Genomic DNA, 20,166 nt, shown 5'->3' with positions numbered 1-20,166 from the left:
ATCAAGGCTCTTGGATCAAGGATCTTTCCCTTGGGAACTTTTAAAGAAATGGGCCAGAGTTGAATGCAGGCCTGTTGAGAGAAAGGTCAGGGTTAGCACAGAAGGTCTGGATGCATCTAGTGGCTTGAAGAGTGCAGGCCTGGTGGAGTTGCTCAACAGGCAGAAAGTCCCTTATAGTGTGTCCTCTGAATTTGTGTCTTATCAGCTTGCATGGGGGTGGAAATCGGAGTTTCTCTGCAACTCCCAAGCTCAGCCCTGCCCTGGGACTGACAGCTGGGCAAGGAGGCCGATGAATACATAGTCACAGAGCCCTGCCTTGGAGTGGTCCTGGGCAGAAAGCCAGGTGGAAATCTTGGTGTGTATCCTGGTCTCACCTCCGAGAGATGGGTCTGGGTCCTGCCTTGAGCCCTTCCTGGGAAAAGTTCAAGGCTTATAACACCCGACAGTTCTCATTATATGTTCTCTTGCATCCCCACAGCTCCAGACTTTGGGGGGATTTTGTTTATTTTGTGGGTTTTTGTGTTTTTGTTTTTTTTTCTGATTGTGCCGCACACTTTGTGGGATCTTAATTCCCCAACCTGGTATGGAACCTGCCCAAGCAGTGAAAGTGTGGAGTCCTAACCACTGGACCACCAGGGAACTCCCCAGACTTTGTTCTTAGTCATCAGTGGGAGGTTGATCACTGCACTGTGAAAGGGACCAGGGCCCTCACCTCCTCTCTGCTTGGCACGTGGAGAGTAGTAACTTCAAACACAGGTCACATCCTGTCGCAGCAGCTCAGCGGAAAAAAACTGCCCAAAGAAGAGGTTTCAAGCCCTGCTTGCTAAGCTCAATTTTAAAAGCAGTATTTGATATCAGCAACATCCAGAGCCACTCAGGGATCAAAAGAGTTCTGCCTTGGAGTTGTAAGATAGTGTCAGACCTGGACTGGGGGCTTGTTGCCCTTCTAGAGTTTGGGTGACTTATTCAAGGAGATGGGACACAGGAGGACCACGGCCTCGCCAGTGTATCTCCTGTTCAGCCCCTCACCTTTGTTCCTGCTCTCGTGTCCTCTCCCCTGTGCCCGCCCTCCTCCAGGTTGCCCAAGTACTCTTGCCAGTTCATTGAGATGTGCCTGATGGTGACAGCTGATCATGGGCCTGCAGTCTCTGGGGCTCATAACACCATCATCTGCGCTCGGGCCGGCAAGGACCTAGTCTCCAGCCTCACCTCGGGACTGCTCACCATCGTGAGTATTATCCTAGGAGGTGAACAGCGGGGACACCCACCTTTGGCATCATGCCACTTGGCTGCCTTGCAGTCCTAGAGGGAGCCATGGAGTGTGAGACCCCGTGCCGGGGGCCGTCGAGGGGAGCCCTGGATGAGCCCGAGAAGCTGAAGAAGACTGACAGTTTGGGGTGACGTGGGCTGGCTCCTCCCACAGGGCGACCGGTTTGGGGGTGCCCTGGATGCAGCAGCCAAGATGTTCAGCAAGGCCTTTGACAGCGGCATCATCCCCATGGAGTTTGTGAACAAGATGAAGAAGGAAGGAAAGCTTATCATGGGCATCGGTCACCGAGTAAAGTCGGTGAGTTGTCTTTCTCCTCCAGGCACTGGGTCAGCGGGGTGTGGGGCACAGCCGCGCTCTCGGCTTCCAGCAGGCAAAGCTCTGCTGACAGATGCCGACACAGCTCTTTTTCCCATTACAAAACGGATTGCCTGTAAACAGCTTCTATCATGTTCAGTTGTGGTGTGAAAATGTGATGTACTGGGACCTTGGTAACTTTAGCTTTCCAGATGACTTTCACAGGAGAAAGGACTAAGGTCAGGGTTAAGGGGACATATCGGTCACTAGATAATGCTGTGGACTGAGGTAACAACTCCAACAATCTCAGTGGCTCCTGGGGCCGAGTTATGTTTAGAAATCAAAGGGAACGAGAGAAGAAGAAGTGGCAGCTGCTTGGGGCCCCACAGGGACAGTTCAGGGTCCATGGCTCCACCGCTCCAGAAACCTCAGGGAGTCAGTCACTCTGCTGGCCTAAGTGGAGTGTATGACTCGGATTAATACAAGAGTATCCTGTATTCATCCCGTCATCCCCACGCTGGGCCAGTGCAGAGTAAGTCCATAGGTGGCTGGATGGCAAAGACTGAACCGGAGACAGTGGTTTCTGCTGAGGGACATTCCATCTGGGCCTCGCAGAACTTGGACCAGCCATCCCCAGCTCCCAGGCAGACGGTGCGCACACAGCACAGGGCGCCTTGCCTAGCTAGCATCACGCCTGTGCTGCCATGCCCAGGTTTTGGGTGCCTTCCTTCCTGGAGTCCATCCTGGCCTTGTGTATCTTGGCCAAGGGAGGAGGTCACTGTGGTATTGGGACTTGGCACCCAGTCCGTCTCACTCCCCTGCTGATGGAACTGCCTAGTATGGGTCTCTGAACCAAGAGTTCATCTACACTCATTGCAGGTCCAGAGGGTTTCTTGGAATTTCAGGGGTGCTTTGCTGCCCCACTGCCAACATGTACTTACTTAGTTAAAAACTAAGAACTTTGTAAAACTTGGTTACATCTTGACTAGGTTGCTGATGAGCAGTGTGCCTAGTGGCTAGAACCTCAGACTTCCTGTTGGAAGGTGCGTGCTCCTTTTGGGCGTTTTTTTGTTTGGTTTGGTTTTTAGCTGTGCTGCTCGGCCTGAGATTTTAGTTCCCCAACCAGGGATTGAACCTGGGCCCCCGGCAGTGAAAGCGCAGAGTTCTAACCACTGGACCGCCAGGGAAGTCCTGCACCCTGCTGCTTGACCCTGTAGGATCCCTGGCTAATTTATCCAACATCTCCGCATCTCAGGTGGTTTTGAGGCTCAAATATGAGAGGACATCAGAAACCTTAAACCGCACAGCAGTGGATATGACACATACAGCTGTGTTTACCTGTGACACAAGCAAGAACACGTCCTTTTTTTTGACTTGTGTCACGTGAGGTCTTAGTTCCTCCACCAGGGATCAAACCCATGCCCCTTGCAGTGAAAGTGTGGTGTCTTAACCACTGGACAACCAGGGAAGTCCCAGGAACATGTCTTTTAACAGCTGTGTCAGAGTGGTTCCTCTAACTTTGTATCACTTCCTAGATCAACAACCCAGACATGCGCGTGCAGATTCTCAAAGATTATGTCAGACAGCACTTCCCTGCCACCCCGCTGCTCGACTACGCACTGGAAGTAGAGAAGATCACCACCTCCAAGGTAAAAGAAAATGTTCCTAATTCCCAAATCAGGGTTCGGGTGAATTTCTTGGAGAAAATGACTGCCAAGTCACAGTTCGATTGTGCAGCTAAAATTGAACCCGGTTTTCTGAAAGATTTTTGTTTCTGTTGCTTAACTAAGTTGACACATACTCAGTGTCAACGAGAGTCCTCTGCTAGACCTCAGAAATCAAGACAGTCTCTCCTGGGATGTGTTGGTGAGAGGTTTTTAAATAGTGGTCAGGAATTCATAGTGGTAGTTTTAGTAGTAATAGTGGAACATCATGCAGAACAAAAATGAGTAATAATGATAAATGCGTTGATTTTTTTTTTTTTTTTTTGCCTTCCCAGAAGCCAAACCTTATCCTGAATGTAGACGGTTTAATTGGAGTTGCGTTTGTAGACATGCTTAGACACTGCGGGTCCTTCACTCGGTGAGCTTGCAGCTATTTTTGTCCTCCTAATGTTTATTGATTTTTCTCGGTGATTCCTCCCAACTCCAAGAGCAATGCACGGTCATTAGAGAGCATTAAGAACTGCCTCTACGCGTACCACCCAGAACACCCTCCCTTTACTAATTAGAGTCCAAAGAGAGCTAGCTTCTCATTCCTAGGCAGAAATTATAGTGTCTGTGGGGAGGAGGGCAGTCATGTGAACCATTTGAAAACTACAAGTGAATTGTGTGTTACAGGGAGGAAGCTGATGAATATATTGACATTGGAGCCCTCAACGGCATCTTTGTGCTAGGAAGGAGTATGGGCTTCATTGGTAAGTTGGTAGTAAGAGTTCTGTTTGGTTTCGGTTTTTTGTTTGTTTTACCCCATGGTTTAGGTATACCACTTACAAATGTGGCCAGTTTCTTTCTTTTTCTCTTTTTGGCTGTCCTGCACAGCTTGCAAGATCTTAGTTCCTCAAGCTGGGTCAAATCTGGGTCCTAACCACTGGACCACCCGGGAATTTCCCGGGCCAGTTTCTATCAGAGAGATGTCACATTGTCTTGATCATTGTTGCTAATTCTTCCTTTGTTTAACTTCTGCTTTATCTTTGTTCCGATTTTCTTGGAAGTGAGTTTGATTGCTAGCCTAGGAAAACAGAATGAAATCCAACAGTTCCTTTTACCAATGCAAACATCTGCCTGTGGGGACGGATCTAGATGTGCTTCCCCATTTTTTTCGTGTATTAGTAAGATTTCCCTTCCTTATCTTCTCTCCCTCACCAAAATTCAACACTCACCAGCTCTTAACAAAAAGATGCGTTTGCTCTATTTTAGGACACTATCTTGATCAGAAGAGGCTGAAGCAGGGGCTCTACCGTCACCCATGGGATGATATTTCATATGTTCTTCCGGAACACATGAGCATGTAACAGAGCCAGGAACCCTATTACAATAAAGTGATGACGAGAACTCTTCCCCTGGGAAATAGCCACAGACATCTGGCACTGGAGCTTGCTTAAAGGATGGGCCTGGAGTATAAACAGCCCCCAGTGTACAGACATTGAAGACCAATACCCACAGGCTAACACTGTTCAGTCTACACAAAGAAGCTTAATATTTTTTTTTATAAGCATAGAAATAAGAACCCAGCCAATACTTGTGACATTTGCTCTGCTACCTGCTATATTTATTATATGGAAGCATCTAAGCACTGTCAGGATAGTGTTCTTCCTCATTGGAGGGTGTTACAACGTTGCTTTCTTTATTTTTTCTATTAGCATAAAAAAAAGGTTTTCCCTTGAAGGAAGGGAATGACACTTTTAAGACCTCAAGATACTTTCCATTTAAAGGACCCCTACTCCTAATATCTTATTTTTTTCCCTTTTCTTCCTCATATAACCTGAAGAGCATTGTATTAATCTGATTTTTTTTTTTTAGGATCTTTTTGTATGTTGTGTGTTAGGAGTTTGTTTGGTATCTCCCCAAAATGTTCCCTGTTGCAGACCAGTATCTGCTTGTGTCAGGGGGAATGGGACCACTGCATCCTTAGCCATTGTTACAGAGAATGGAGAGTGGTAATTTAAAATGTAAACTTGCAACATACATATGTTTAAAATGGAAGTGCAAAGCAAAAAGCTGTGAAGTCTTGTGTCTTATGTTCTCTGTATTTATGCAACTGACTTTTGTCTGTTATTGACTCTTCTCCAGCCAGTTTGCATCTGTAATCCACAAAGATTCCAGGCAGCTGCCACCTCAGTCTTTCCTCTGTAATATCATAGTTTGGTTTAAATAAACTATATAGTAACACTGACTACCATCTCATGTCATCCATATATTTTCATCTGCATTCCTTTGAAATGTACTTACTAAGTTTTACTACATGCAGTTTTAAAATGTTCATCCACGGACTTTGCTGATGGTACAGTAGATGGGTATCCGCCTGCCAGTGCAGGAGACACAGGTTCAATCCCTGGTCTGGGAAGATTCCACATGCTGAGGAGCAACTAAAGCCCATGTGCTACAACTACTGAACCCACACTCTAGAGCCTGTGAGCCACAACTTCTGAGCCTGAGTGCCTGGAGCCTGTGTTCCGCAACAAGAGAAGCCACTACAATGAGAAGCCCACACATGGCAAAGAAGAGTAGCCCCCGCTGCCACTAGGGAAGGCCCAAGTGCAGCAACAAAGATAGCTCGCAATAAAAAATAAACAAGATCTTAAAAAAAGAAAGTTCATACATCTCTTAAAAAAGAATCAAGGGAATTCCCCTGGCAGTCCAGTGTTTGGGACTGCCCAATCTCACTGCCAGCAGCCCTGGGTTCCATCCCTGGTTGGGGAACTAAGATCCAGTATGCCACCAGGTGCAGACAGATAAATAGATTTTAAAAAGATACTATCTTCAAAATAAACCCCAGTATCTTCTCCCCTGAAATTGTGCCTCCCATTTCTCAGTGAATGGAAACCAAAGGTTTACTTAGATACTCAAGCCAAACACCTGGAAGGCATCCTTTCCTTCACTTCTCTGGTTGGCAAGTCCTGTACATTTATCTTTTAAATAACTTTCTGATCTGTCCATATCGGGTCTGCTAACTTAGTGCCCCTAGTTCTAATTTTGTCTCCTTACAGCCCACTCCAAGCAGCCCACCAGAGAGATTTTTAAAGGTGCATCTGATTAAGCCACTACCTTGCCTGAAACCTCAAAGTGGCTTTTATTCATCTTTTAAACAAGTACGTATGGAACAGTAATTGTGGACCAAGCACTATGTAAAAACACCTGAAGGTTAAACACCTCATTTACCTTTCACAGCGGTCTGCCAAGTTGGACAGTATCCCGTTTTTAAAAGAAAAATTAGTTCAAAGACAGTAAGTTACTTGCTCACCCTCATCCACTTAACTGGGACTCAGTCTCAAGTCTTTTTTCTTTTTTCCATTTTTACTCCAAGGCCACTCTAAACCTTTAAATAAAAATCCAACGGTGCCACTCAAGACACTAATGGGTGAGTGTCTAAGGTGGCTTTTGTTTCACCACGAAGAACACGCTGCTCTCTAGGAGAAGGAAAGAGCCGTCGTCCCCATGGGCATGTGAATGGGCGGCCTTCGGGAAAAACAGTCATAACGGGGGCACAACAGTGGCCCCTTACCAGAGGGGGATGCCGAGGGGCAGGCGCGGCGGCGCGTGCGCAGACCCAGCGGCGGCCGGCTCCGCCCCGCGCCTACTATTTATTCCCAGAATCCCTCTGCGTCGCACCAGAACGGTAGAATCGTTCGGAGACTGAGGAGTCGGGCGCGGCGGCCTCAAGATGGCGGCTGCGGCTGTGGCGGCGGCGGCCGCGGCGGCCGCGGCTGCATCTCTGCAGGTGCTGGAGATGGAGAGCATGGAGACGGCCGCCGCCGGCTCCGCGGGGCTAGCCGCCGAAGTCAGAGGTAGCGGCACGGTGGACTTCGGGCCTGGGCCTGGTTTGTCTGCAATGGAGGCGAGCGGGGGCGACCCCGGCCCGGAGGCCGAGGATTTCGAGTGCAGCTCTCACTGCTCGGAGCTGTCGTGGAGGCAGAACGAACAGCGGCGCCAGGGCCTCTTCTGCGACATCACCTTGTGCTTCGGCGGTGCGGGAGGCCGAGAGTTCCGGGCCCACCGCTCGGTGCTGGCCGCCGCCACCGAGTACTTCACGCCCCTGCTCTCGGGTCAGTTCTCCGAGTCCCGCTCGGGCCGGGTGGAGATGCGCAAGTGGAGCTCCGAGCCCGGGCCCGAACCCGACACGGTGGAAGCCGTTATCGAATACATGTACACCGGGCGCATCCGCGTCAGCACGGGCAGCGTGCACGAGGTGCTGGAGCTGGCCGACAGGTAGGGGACGGAGGCGGGATGCGGAGGGCGGGGGTGGAGATGCTCGCTGAGCGCGGGCCGCATCCAGGGAGGGCGCGGGAAAAGGCGGGGAGGGCAGTGCCCTGGGTAGGCTCGAGTGAGCCCTAACGAAGTGCCTTCGTTTGATACTTATTGAGCGCCTGCTGTGTGTTGTGGGATCGCCACTGCGCTGGGCACAGAGGGTGCAGCCGGCCAGTCAGGCGAGGGGTGTCTGCAGGTGCAGAGACAAAGGCAATGAAAAAGTCCGCTTTTAATGAGTACAGTGTTGACATTTTAAAAGGATAGTAATTGCGTAAACACTTTTCTCAGGAGGTGACATTTAAACCGATCTTTAAATGGCAGGGGAATCCTGGCCATGCGAAGATGGGGAATGACCATTCCTGGTAGATAGCGCAAAGGCCCCGCATCTCGTTTGGCTTAGAGAAGTAAAAAAGGAAAATTGAGTGATCTAGGGGGTGAAGGGGAGAAGGGTGTGTGAAATGCGTTGGATAAAGGAGTTTGGATGGTTTACAAGGTGATGTGAAGCTAGCTAAAGAAATTATTTGACTGAAATATTTTTAAGATGATTCTGCTATTGTGGAAAATGGGTTTTAGAGGGCCCAGATGGATATTCCAGAAACTATTTAGGAAGCAGGTGAATGCAGTTTGGAGATGGGGAGGAGCCTTTTGGGGCAGTATTCTATGTGCATATTTGTTATTTGAACAGCTACCTCCTGAGTCAGACACTGGGTTCTGAGCATCTGGGGATTCAGCAGTGAACAAAATAGACAAAAATCACTTTCCGCATTGCACTTACATAAGTAGATGGACGGCAAATAAAACAGCATGTTGGATGATTGCTCTAGCTATTTTGAAAAATGAAGGATGGCGGGTCATACAGAAAATGTTGATGTAAAGAAGCTGTTTTTTAAATTGAATGGATAGTGAAATCCTCTTGAAGAAAAAGACATTTGCAAAGAATCAAAAGAGGTGTGGTTAAGAGTGTTTCAGGTAGGGGACGTCTCAGGTGCATAGACCCTGAGATGGAGCTTCTCTGGAGGCTGCTGTTGCTGCTGCTAAGTCGCTTTAGTTGTGTCCGACTATGTGCGACCCCATGGACTGCAGGCTACCGGGCTCCTCCGTCCATGGGATTTTCTAGGCAAGAGTACTGGAGTGGGGTGCCATTGCCTTCTCCGTCTCTGGAGGCTGCTGCTGCTAAGTCACTTCTGTCGTGTCCGACTCTGTGTGACCCCATAGACGGAAGCCCACCAGGCTCCCCCGTCCCTGGGATTCTCCAGGCAAGAACACTGGAGTGGGTTGCCATTTCCTTCTCCAATGTGTGAAAGTGAAAAGCGAAAGTGAAGTCGCTCAGTCGTGTCCGACCCCCAGCGACCCCATGGATTGCAGCACCAGGCTCCTCCATCCATGGGATTTTCTAGGCAAGAGTACTGGAGTGGCTTGCCATTGCCTTCTCCGCTCTGGAGGCTAGAGAATAGCAAAAGGCCAGTGTGGCTGGATCAGAGGGATGCAGGGCAAGAAAAGTAGGAGAGGCCTGAGGGTGGTAATAGGGATGGGTCCAGATCCCACAGGGCTGTGTCAGCCTGTGGAAGGACTTGGGTTCCTACTCTGAGTAACATGGGAAGGTTTAGGGTAGAGTAATGATGCAGTCTGATTTGGAGAATTCTGCTGTGTTGAGAAAAAGTATGAGGTGGTGGGGAAGGTGCTGCAAGGGCAGAAACAGAGAGACTAGGAGGTTGTTACAGAGGTGGTAGAGGCTTAGACTGAGGAGGGAGAAGTAAAAGTGATGAGAAATGCTTTGATTCTAGACGTATTTTGAAGGCAGAGGAGAGAGATTTGCCAGGGGATTTGATGTGAGGGATGAGGGAAAAGACTGCTGGTTTTTTGACCCATTGGAAAGATGGAGTTATTATTGATTAAGATGTGGAAAACTGCAGGAAAGTGTTTGGGAGGAAGATCAGAAGTTTGGTTTTTGGTCCAGGAAATGTCTTCTACTGGATGTCTAATAGGACATTGGATGGAAGAGCATTGGGAGCTAGAGATTGGGAGGAAATTAGCATATAGATGATAATTAAAGCTTTGGGACTGGATAAAATTACTCAAGAAGAGAGTGTAGATAGAAAAGAGAAACTGAAGGACTGAGCTCTGGGGTTCTCCAGAATGTTAAAGGGACACCAGCAGAGCACCTGATTCCATGGAAGGCTAGAGTGTACCAAGGAGGGAGTAGCCAATCATGTCAACTCTGTCACTTGTAAGTGATCATTGGATTTGGTGATAATAGAGGTCATTGATGGCACTGACAAGAACCATTTAAGTCTGACCGTTGGGACTTTCCCTGGTGGTCCAGTGGCTAAAATGCTGCACTTCCAATGCAGGGGGCCCAGGTTCTATCCCTGGTCTGGGACCTAGATCCCACATGCCACAACTAAAAGATACCTCAAGCAGCCAAATAATACAGTATTTTTAAAAAATAGTATTTAAGAAATAGTCTGTCAAGAGGATCAGAAAAATGATACTCATGGACCTGTGTGAGGAGTCATCCAGGGAAGTCTTTTTCCCTCTGTAAGTTAGGAGATGGGCTTCCCAGGTGACTCAGTGGTAAAGAATCCGCCTGCCAATGCAGGAGGTGCAGGAGACTTGGGTTCGATCCCTGGGTCGGGAAGATCTCTGAAGGAGGAAATGGCAACCCACTCCAGTATTCTTGTCTGGAAAATTCCATGGACAGGGCAGCCTGACAGGGTACAGTCCATGGGGTTGCGAGAGTCGGGAACTCGACTGAGTGACTAAGCATTCAGGCACACAACCTGAGAGATCCAGGAGTGTGTTTGTGTGCTGATGAAAATGAATCCGTGGAAGAGGAGAAGTTGATAAGGACCAGAATCTTTGAAACCAAGAAGGTTCTTGGATAGAATCCATATTAAAAGTGGAGAAGTTGGACTGGGAAGGCAGAGTATAGGGTACAGCTGTAGGCAGACAAATTGAATAGTGGGAGGGAATTCTCTGGTGGTCCAGGGATTAGGACTCATGGCTTTCACTGCTTGGACCCAGGTTGAAGCCCTGGTTGAAGAACTAAGATCCTCCAAGTCTCTTGATGTGGCTGGGGGAAAAAAAAGGATTGGATAAAGGGAAAATGAAGTTTTTGCCTGATTGCTTCTGTTTTCTCAAAGCATGATGCTGGGTCATCTGTTTGAGGGTGGAATGTGGCAGATGGATGTCTGAAAGGGGTGGTTTGTCGAATGCAGATGGATAGAGAAGGGTCATTGCACTCACTCCAGCTCTGTTTTCTTCTGTTGTGTGAGCTTTTGTTCTTTCAGATTTACCCGTCCTTTACTGGAGACTTGGGTGAGAAGAGGAGAGAAAACCCCCAGACAATTTGCTTAAAACTTTAACTTCTCTCTGTATGTCAGTTGCTGAGTAGCCACTTTGTGTTTGACACTATGCGCTGCCACCGTCACAGCCAGTCTTACCCATCAGCTTTGAGGCAGGATTCTTTTACAACCCCTCCTCCCCCATATAGTCTGTCTGTTGATCATACCTACCTTGCAGGGCACTTACACTGTAAAGCGATAATAGGAAGTGCCCAGCATGATCCCTGTCACGTGACACAGGCCTAGTATAGGACAGGCAGCTATTGTTTTTATAGAGCAGTGTTTCCAAACACCTGTCCAAGGAAATATGTGTTGGCTTACCTGGAGCACCTGCCAGAAGTCACAAGTAAAAGGTGGGGAAGCCCAAGAAAGAGTGACCCTGGCCCCCAGGCATATTTGAGAGCCACTGGATCTCTTAACCACTCTGCCTTGTCTTTGTCTAATGTCTAAGATGGTATGCTCCCTGAAGAGGGTAAAGGAAGCCTGTCTTGAAATTCATCTTCATATCACAAGTCAGTTAGTTATTAAGCACAATAATCATAGTAGCAAGTGGTTACTGAAGTGAGAGAGGCCTGGACTGACTGGTGAATTCATTCTTAAATTGTTTATGTTCTCCATTCTGGAGATTTAATCCTTAGTGTGTGTGCTAAATCGCTGCAGTCGTGTCCAACTCTGTGACCCTATGGACTCTTAGCCCTCTAGGCTCCTCTGTCCATGGGATTCTCCAGGCAAGTATACTCGAGTGGGTTGCCATGCCCTTAGCAGTGGTCTCAAATTGGCCACCCTTAGGTCTTAATTCTGCCAGATTAATTTATGTGAGCCAACAACATCTAGATAGATAGAGTGCCTGATGAACTCTGGACGGAGGTTCATGACATTGTACAGGAGACAGGGACCAAGACCATCCCCATGGAAAAGAAATGCAAAAAAGCAAAATGGCTGTCTGAGGAGGCCTTACAAATAGCTGTGAAAAGAAGAGAAGCAAAAAGCAAAGGAGAAAAGGAAAGATATAAGCATCTGAATGCAGAGTTCCAAAGAATAGCAAGGAGAGATAAGAAAGCCTTCCTCAGTGATCAATGCAAAGAAACAGAGGAAAACAACAGAATGGGAAAGACAAGAGATCTCTTCAAGAAAATTAGAGATTCCAAGGGAACATTTCATGCAAAGATGGGCTCGATAAAGGACATAAATGGTATGGACCTAACAGAAGCAGAAGATATTAAGAAGAGGTGGCAAGAATACTCAGAAGAACTGTACAAAAAAGATCTTCACGACCAAGATAGTCACGATAACGTGATCACTGAACTAGAGCCGGACATCTTGGAATGTGAAGTCAAGTGGGCCTTAGAAAGCATCACTACGAACAAAGCTAGTGGAGGTGATGGAATTACAGTTGAGCTATTTCAAATCTTGAAAAATGATGCTGTGAAAGTGCTTCACTCAATATGCCAGCAAATTTGGAGTGGCCACAGGACTGGAAGAGGTCAGTCTTCATTCCAATCCCAAAGAAAGGCAATGCCAAAGAATGCTCAAACTACCGCACAATTGCACTCATCTCACACGCTAGTAAAGTCATGCTCAAAATTCTCCAAGCCAGGCTTCAGCAGTATGTGAACCGTGAACTCCCAGATGTTCAAGCAGGTTTTAGAAAAGGCAGAGGCACCAGAGATCAAATTGCCAACATCCGCTGGATCATGGAGAAAGCAAGAGAGTTCCAGAAAAACATCTATTTCTGCTTCATTGACTATGCCAAAGCTTTTGACTGTGTGGATCACAATAAACTGTGGAAAATTCTGAAAGAGATGGGAATACCAGACCACCTGACCTGCCTCTTGAGAAACCTGTATGCAGGTCAGGAAGCAACAGTCAGAACTTTACATGGAACAACAGACTGGTTCCAAATAGGAAAAGGAGTACGTCAAGGCTGTATATTGTCACCTTGCTTATTTAACTTATATACAGAGTACATCATGAGGAATGCTGGGCTGGAAGAAGCACAAGCTGGAATCAAGATTGCTGGGAGAAATATCAATAACCTCAGATATGCAGATGACACCACCCTTATGGCAGAAAGTGAAGAGGAACTCAAAAGCCTCTTGATGAAAGTGAAAGAGGAGAGTGAAAAGGTTGGCTTGAAGCTCAACATTCAGAAAACAAAGATCATGGCATCTGGTCCCATCACTTCACGGGAAATAGATGGAAAACAGTGGAAACAGTGTCAGACTTTATTTTTTTGGGCTCCAAAATCACTGCAGATGCTGATTGCAGCCATGAAATTAAAAGACGCTTACTCCTTGGAAGGAAAGTTATGACCAACCTTGATAGTATATTAAAAAGCAGAGACATTACTTTGCCAACAAAGGTCCGTCTAGTCAAGGCTATGGTTTTTCCCGTGGTCATGTATGGATGTGAGAGTTGGACTGTGAAGAAAGCTGATTGCCGAAGAATCGATGCTTTTGAACTGTGGTGTTGGAGAAGACTCTTGAGAGTCCCTTGGACTGTAAGGAGATCCAACCAGTCCGTTCTAAAGGAGATCAATCCCGGGTGTTCATTGGAAGGACTGATGCTAAAGCTGAAACTGCAATATTTTGGCCACTTCATGCGACGAGTTGACTCACTGGAAAAGACTCTGATGCTGGGAAAGGTTGGGGGCGGGAGGAGAAGGGGACGACCGAGAATGAGATGGCTGGATGGCATCACCGACTCTGTGGACATGAGTTTGAGTGAACTCCTGGAGTTGGTGATGGACAGGGAGGCCTGGCGTGCTGTGATTCATGGGGTCGCAGAGAGTCGGACACGACTGAGCGACTGAACTGAACTGAACAACATCTAGTCAGCTACATGCTAAACCGCTTTTCTTTTTAATGTGGACGGGCCTACACATTTTCTGTTATTTCATTTCTTGACTTCTTCAGATCTTTGAGTTTGCCTTGCCACTCCTGCTTTAATGAGAACCCAGCTCAGGACAAGACCCCTGAGCACCACCCCTGCCCCCACCCCTGGGTTACTCAGGGAGAAAGCTCAGATTAAAACCTCTGACACAAAGCATGCATTGCCATTCCTCTGAAATCCGACCAGACAGCCTCCCAGGAGTCACAGTTTTTATACCATGTAGTTGATGCTTAAGGAAGTCTTCATTGAGACCCAGCCTCATCTAAGAAGAGACTGGTTGCTGGCCAGGTTCTTGGGCAGGATGGCACAGACAAGTTTGGATTGAGGTTTGCCTTTGCCAAGGGTAAATTACAGTGGAAACAGAGTGTAGGACTGTTGTTCTTTATTAAAGGATATGTTCTGAAATCACCTTACATAATCAAAAACTCCATTTTGTGTGTGTATCACAAAGCTTTGTATAATATATAATTACATGTAAACTATCTAATGTAAATAAAATATATTAAAGATGATTTTTACATATGCTTTTAAACATACTTTCCCACACAGTCCTGTTTAATTTGGGAGGATTTGCTTTTCTTTTTCAAGTGTTGTGAATGAAGTGAGATGAAACTTACATTTCAGTTTGTATAATTTAGATGTTCTCAAAGAGCATTTTCAGAGTATGCACATTTGAAAATTAATCCTTCCTCTTTTTCTTGGTTTTAGGTTCCTATTAATTCGTTTAAAAGAGTTTTGTGGAGAATTTCTCAAGAAAAAGCTTCATCTGTCTAATTGTGTGGCCATTCACAGCTTAGCTCACATGTATACCCTAAGCCAGCTTGCTCTGAAAGCAGCGGATATGATACGAAGAAACTTCCACAAAGTAATTCAGGATGAGGAATTCTATACTTTACCTTTCCACCTCATCCGAGACTGGCTGTCGGACTTGGAGATCACAGTTGATTCCGAAGAGGTTCTATTCGAAACAGTTTTGAAGTGGGTTCAGAGAAATGCTGAAGAGAGAGAGAGATACTTTGAAGAACTTTTTAAATTGCTCAGATTGTCACAGATGAAACCTACTTACCTTACTCGTCATGTCAAACCAGAGAGGCTGGTGGCCAATAATGAAGTTTGCGTCAAGTTGGTGGCTGATGCAGTGGAGAGGCACGCTCTGAGAGCTGAGAACATACAGTCTGGCACATTCCAGCATCCTGCTTCTCACGTCTCATTATTACCTCGCTATGGGCAAAACATGGACGTGATCATGGTTATTGGAGGCGTGTCAGAAGGAGGGGACTATTTAAGTGAATGTGTGGGATATTTTGTCGATGAGGACAGATGGGTAAACCTACCCCATATCCATAATCACCTTGATGGACATGCCGTTGCAGTAACAGAATCCTACGTGTATGTTGCTGGGTCAATGGAACCCGGGTTCGCTAAAACTGTGGAAAGGTATAATCCAAATTTGAATACCTGGGAACACGTTTGTAGTCTGATGACAAGGAAGCATTCTTTTGGGCTAACAGAAGTCAAGGGGAAGCTCTACAGCATTGGAGGGCATGGCAACTTCAGTCCCGGTTTTAAGGATGTGACTGTTTATAATCCCGAGCTAGATAAATGGCACAACTTGGAATCAGCACCAAAGATTCTTCGGGATGTGAAAGCGCTCGCCATTGAAGACCGGTTCGTGTACATTGCTGCCCGCACTCCTGTGGACCGGGACACTGAAGATGGATTAAAGGCTGTCATTACTTGCTACGACACAGAGACTCGACAGTGGCAAGATGTGGAATCTTTGCCGCTTATTGACAATTACTGCTTTTTCCAAATGTCTGTGGTCAACTCAAACTTTTATCAGACAGCCTCATGCTGCCCCAAGAGTTATTCTTTAGAAAATGAAGAGGCGATACAAAAAATCGCCAGCCAGGTTTCTGATGAGATCCTTGAAAGTTTACCCCCGGAAGTCCTAAGCATTGAAGGAGCGGCCATTTGCTATTACAAAGATGACGTTTTCATTATCGGAGGCTGGAAAAACAGTGATGATATTGACAAGCAGTATCGGAAAGAAGCCTACCGATACTGTGCTGAGAGAAAGCGGTGGATGCTTCTTCCTCCCATGCCACAACCCCGTTGTCGAGCCACTGCCTGCCACGTGAGAATCCCATACCGGTACTTGCATGGCACTCAGAGATATCCTATGCCTCAAAACTTAATGTGGCAGAAGGACAGGATCAGACAGATGCAAGAAATACATCGACATGCCCTAAACATGCGGCGAATGCCAAGCTCTCAGATAGAATGCTAGGTTCTTTGATGCATGCAGCTTAAAACAGACCTTTTCATGAGGCTGAAGATACCCAGACTGTTACTTGAAAAAAGTAGGTCAATAACTTATTTTCTACATGAACGGATTATCACCCCATATAAAGGAAATATAGTTAAAAACTGAAGAATGGGAAAATCAATTCAGTATGTGGTAATTTTTGTTAGTTTGCAGTTTTTATCTGTTGTTGGTTTGTGTGTATGTTGGCAAAATAAGATCTTATTAAAGATAAATGGAAAAACCAGGTGTAGTTACTTGGTTGTTTTTCTGCCAACAGTTTATAACTTCTTTGTCTTAGGGACTTATGTTTTGAACATGCTTTAAGCACCGATTTTATTTGCACATTTATTTTGATAATCTTTTTCATTTTTTTCCCTTAATGGTTGGCTTTGACAAGATCAGAATACATGCATTGAGCCCTCTTCTGTAGGAGGAATGTGCAATAGTGAGGTTGAAGTCTGAAGGAAAAAGCACAATGTTTCAGCAAGATGATTTCACAATGTTTGCATTGCTCTTTTGTTGTCTTTGTTTATCTTGAAATACTATCTTGTTTATTTCTAGAAGACATGACTGGAGAAATTTGTGATTGGCATTTATGGAGTATTTTTCATTTCTTTAGCATCTCTGTTGTAAACTTCAGGCCATCACTCTGAGATAATGGTGGTTAGCAAGAGTACTGATCTTTAACTGATGAATTGATTACAGAGGAAGTTATATCTTTGAAATTTGTTTCTCTAAGCAGGAAAATATTACTAGTCTAGAGTAAGAAATCAAAGGCATTGAAAAATTTTTAAATGCTTTTTTCAGGAGTTATTTGAAGATAAGTTACTGAGTGTAAATAATGCCTGTGACAATCAACACTCAATGCCTTTAGTTTTAAATTTTGCTCTAATGCATATTATATGAAATCCTCATCATTCCTTTCTAAAAGAAACTTTTTTCAAAATAGGAAGAAAGGAAGTAACAGTTTAGGGAAATGTTGCTAAAGAGGAGCCTTATTTCTCAACCTGGATTATTATGTTTTATCCATTTGCCCTAGACCTTCATTGAAACTTTGCCTGAGCCTCGACTACCACATTTGGGCACATAATTACCGCTCTTAAAATTGATCACTGTGGTTATCTTTTATTTATTCTAATGCATTCTTCTGATCTTCTCACCTGTGCCCAGGAAGTATGCAAATTATCACATAGGTTGACCTTTAGCACTCAGTTAACATAAGAAACTCCTGCTCTAGTGGTTTGAAGTGTGGGGTCCAGTGTACTTTTCTTGTTTCTTTCAGAATGTTTCTACCTTCTTGGACATTCTGGAATACTATTCTAGAAGGTAAATTCCAAGTGCAGTGATTCCCCCCCCCCACCCCCCAGTTAGTTCTTTATAGTTCTTACCAGTTGGATCAAACATCAAAAGAAAAAGCACAACCAGGAATTTTGGCTCTCAGTGTGCTGCAGGACTATTAATGCTTAGCCCTTGGACTCTATGCTAATAAATTACCTGAAATTTCTAAATTGGTATCCTTGCCTAAGAACATTTTTGAAAAATGTGTTGGAAATCTACTTTAAATGCATTTAATTTAGTCCAGGGTAGGGATGGGAAACTGCAAGTCTATTTCTATATGAGGATATATTATCCTACCCCATCTCTACCATTTCCTTAATTTCCATTTATTTGTAGCTATTTTAATAAAAGTTGTTAGATTCTGAGAATTGCTGTTTAGTTGTGAGAGGTCTATGCAAGACAGAAAAGCTCATTGAATGGCGTTCTCATTTGTCTCTGATAGACTATACTAGCAAACTTCCTTTTCTTGATGGTATTGAAATAATTTAGTAGCTCACTAAGGTATCAGTTTCTTTCCAGGAGGGTGTGATGTCAGGTTTTTTTAATTGCTTTCTTTTTTTTTTTATCTCAGAGATGTCTTCTGAGATAGTGATTACCAAGTTACTTGTTGGGTTGTCTTTTTTTTCACATGATGTAGCAGAAGCCATAACTCATAAGATTTAGGTATAATCTGGTTTTGAAAACGTGATTGAAACTGTTGTTTTTTAACTCGGCAGGCAGCCTAGGCCATGGCTGGAAAGAGAGGGTAAGTCCTTCCTTGCATGATCATGTGTGCAGGGTTCCTGACCACTGAATTCTTAATTTTCATATTTGAATTCACATGTGTGATTTCACATCGATAACTTGTGTTTCTAAAATATCCTAACTAACTTGTTAATAAGGAAAGAAACCAGATTTGCTTAAATCTGTTCAAGGCTGACATTCTGAAATTTTAAACTAGAAATAACATCCCTCAGCATTTGGAAAGGTTCTGATTAATGATGACTAGCCAGAAGTGGCTCTTTGGAAAAGAAATTTCCTTTTTAATGAAAACTGTAGATTGCATTTGACAATTTAAGCAGTTAAAAATACAGCTTTAAAAAGGCAGCTTAACATGTATTTAAGCAAACCATTTTTGTTGTTGTTGCTTTTAAAGAGGGGAATTGATTATATCAAAAAGTAAGAACTGTATATAACTTTAAGTGAGACTGCTTAGATCTTGGAATGGATATCCTTTGAGTTATACCTATCCCACCACAGTTTTAAAAAAAAAAAGCCCGGTGTACATACTGAGAATGTCAGTCATGAGCTTAGTGTTTAAGTAATACCTCTCACTTGAAGTTGTGAGTCTGATTTGCATGATTGGTCTTGTGTATCTTGATATACAACTTTGCTTTTGCTGTGCCAATTCAAAACTATTTTGCTTTAAAAAAAAAGGAAAGAAAACCTAAAAATTTATGGACATCAGTTTTGTCTTGATTACTGGGTTTTGTGTAGTATTTCTGGGACCAAAAAGTAAATTGAAATCTTTTTTTATGTAGAACAGAGGTTTGAAGCTGGAAAGATAAAGTTTATGGCAGATTTGTGTGCTTTTGTATATTAAACTCTTCAGACTGCTGGTAAGGCAGTTTCTAGAGCACACTTTTTCCTCTTTGATGTTTCTTGACTAGTGTAGCATGTGGTCTGTTTAAATACTTCGTTCTCTGCTTCATAATTCTCATATGAACACTATACTATAGGTAGACAGGTAAGCTAAATTGTACATTTTAGTTACTTGGCCTAATCAAGCATAACCAAAGGGATGTTTTTTGTACTTGCCTCAAACTAATCTTAAAAAGGGTGTATCAGCCACATTTCATGTCTTTTCCAAATACGTAGAATTGTGAAGCAAGTCCTCTGCCAACACTAGAAAAATAGGGTGTTTATAGGTTGCCATTTAACCTTAGACTATTTGGAGAAACAGTTCAGTCTCTCCTTTTTCAAATTGTTAAACATTTTGGCACAGTTTATCACTCCAGCTTGTTACTTTCTTGAGAATAGTCCATTTTTGTTTTTGTTATAATGCTTACATTATAACATGTTTTGGTCATTGGAAACAAAACAACTCATAGCCCAGTGATGTATTACAGTAACAGTAAAACAATATAGTAGTCATTTTGCTTCAAGGAATTTAATTAGATAGCCAGATAACTGCTCTCTGTTGATTACCTTTGCTGGGCTTTTGTCTTACTCTATATGGCCATTACTGCGGATGTCAGACCGTGAAGCACATAAAGTCGAGCACTTGTTAACTTAATCCTCAGCCTAACGCACTTGCACTCGTTGAAAAGTAGAGCTTGCTACATGGTTAAAGATCTTATGGTCTATGTGCGGGGGCTCATTGAGTGATATGTAAAATAAATACTTAGTTCAAGTTGATACAGTGAGTTTTCTGGGCTAGCAGTATCGAGCCCATATCTTAACCGCAAGTATAATCTTGAAAAGTATAAACTTTTTTAATTAAAATATAAACTTTAATTAAGTCAGAGATGTAGAATTTAGGACAGTCTGAGACATTGCCTTGTAAAATAGCTTGTTTTATGTTCCTAAAGCTACCTTGTTCTGTGTTAGAGCTACTAATCATCTTGATGTAAGTTTTAAATAAATGTATTTCTTTAGAGCTGACTTGCACTGTGATTTCTCCTTTTAATTATGGACCATTGAATATAATTGCTTCCTTCTTCCCCTCGTACTCCCTTCCGTCGTCCACCCCTTGGCTCCCTTAAGTTGAACATT

General features: G+C 44.4%; 2 protein-coding genes across 5 annotated transcripts in view; both read left to right on the top strand.

Moving 5' to 3' along the window:
* ACLY (ATP citrate lyase) overlaps positions 1-5,458 on the top strand; it is a 42,611-nt gene extending 37,153 nt beyond the window's left edge. For all 3 annotated transcript variants that reach the window (XM_055407858.2, XM_055407857.2, XM_055407856.2), the window contains 6 exons: positions 1,078-1,228; positions 1,424-1,567; positions 3,100-3,213; positions 3,564-3,646; positions 3,904-3,980; positions 4,483-5,458. In XM_055407858.2, the coding sequence (XP_055263833.1) occupies positions 1,078-1,228; positions 1,424-1,567; positions 3,100-3,213; positions 3,564-3,646; positions 3,904-3,980; positions 4,483-4,577 (664 nt within the window). In that variant the 3' untranslated portion in view covers positions 4,578-5,458. The remainder of the gene's footprint in view (positions 1-1,077; positions 1,229-1,423; positions 1,568-3,099; positions 3,214-3,563; positions 3,647-3,903; positions 3,981-4,482) is intronic.
* Positions 5,459-5,608: 150 nt separating this feature from the next.
* KLHL11 (kelch like family member 11) lies at positions 5,609-20,055 on the top strand. Of its 2 annotated transcripts, XR_008683452.2 has the most exons (3): positions 5,609-7,491; positions 14,475-16,129; positions 18,129-20,055. XR_008683452.2 is itself a non-coding variant. In XM_055407860.2 (2 exons), the coding sequence occupies exons 1-2, from the start codon at positions 6,947-6,949 to the stop codon at positions 16,054-16,056; spliced, it is 2,127 nt and encodes a 708-aa protein (XP_055263835.2). In that variant the 5' UTR covers positions 5,609-6,946; the 3' UTR covers positions 16,057-20,055. The 2 variants fall into 2 exon arrangements, 1 of the variants encoding a protein (XP_055263835.2); XM_055407860.2 differs by having other exon boundaries at positions 14,475-20,055.
* The last annotated feature ends 111 nt before the right edge of the window (positions 20,056-20,166 follow it).

Source organism: Moschus berezovskii, chromosome 20 (assembly GCF_049115385.1).
Source record: "Moschus berezovskii isolate FMDL1 chromosome 20, NW_MosBer_1.0, whole genome shotgun sequence".
NCBI lineage: Eukaryota > Metazoa > Chordata > Mammalia > Artiodactyla > Moschidae > Moschus > Moschus berezovskii.
Note: the sequence above shows the minus strand (reverse complement) of the source record. Positions and strands in the feature narration are given on the sequence as shown.

What these genes read in the sequence shown, in the direction of transcription:
- KLHL11 (XM_055407860.2), top strand. Translation starts at nt 6,947, where the DNA reads ATGGCGGCTGCGGCTGTGGCGGCGGCGGCCGCGGCGGCCGCGGCTGCA. An exon ending in GTGCTGGAGCTGGCCGACAG is followed by an intron (nt 7,492 to 14,474) that starts GTAGGGGACGGA and finishes TCTTGGTTTTAG; the next exon opens with GTTCCTATTAATTCGTTTAA.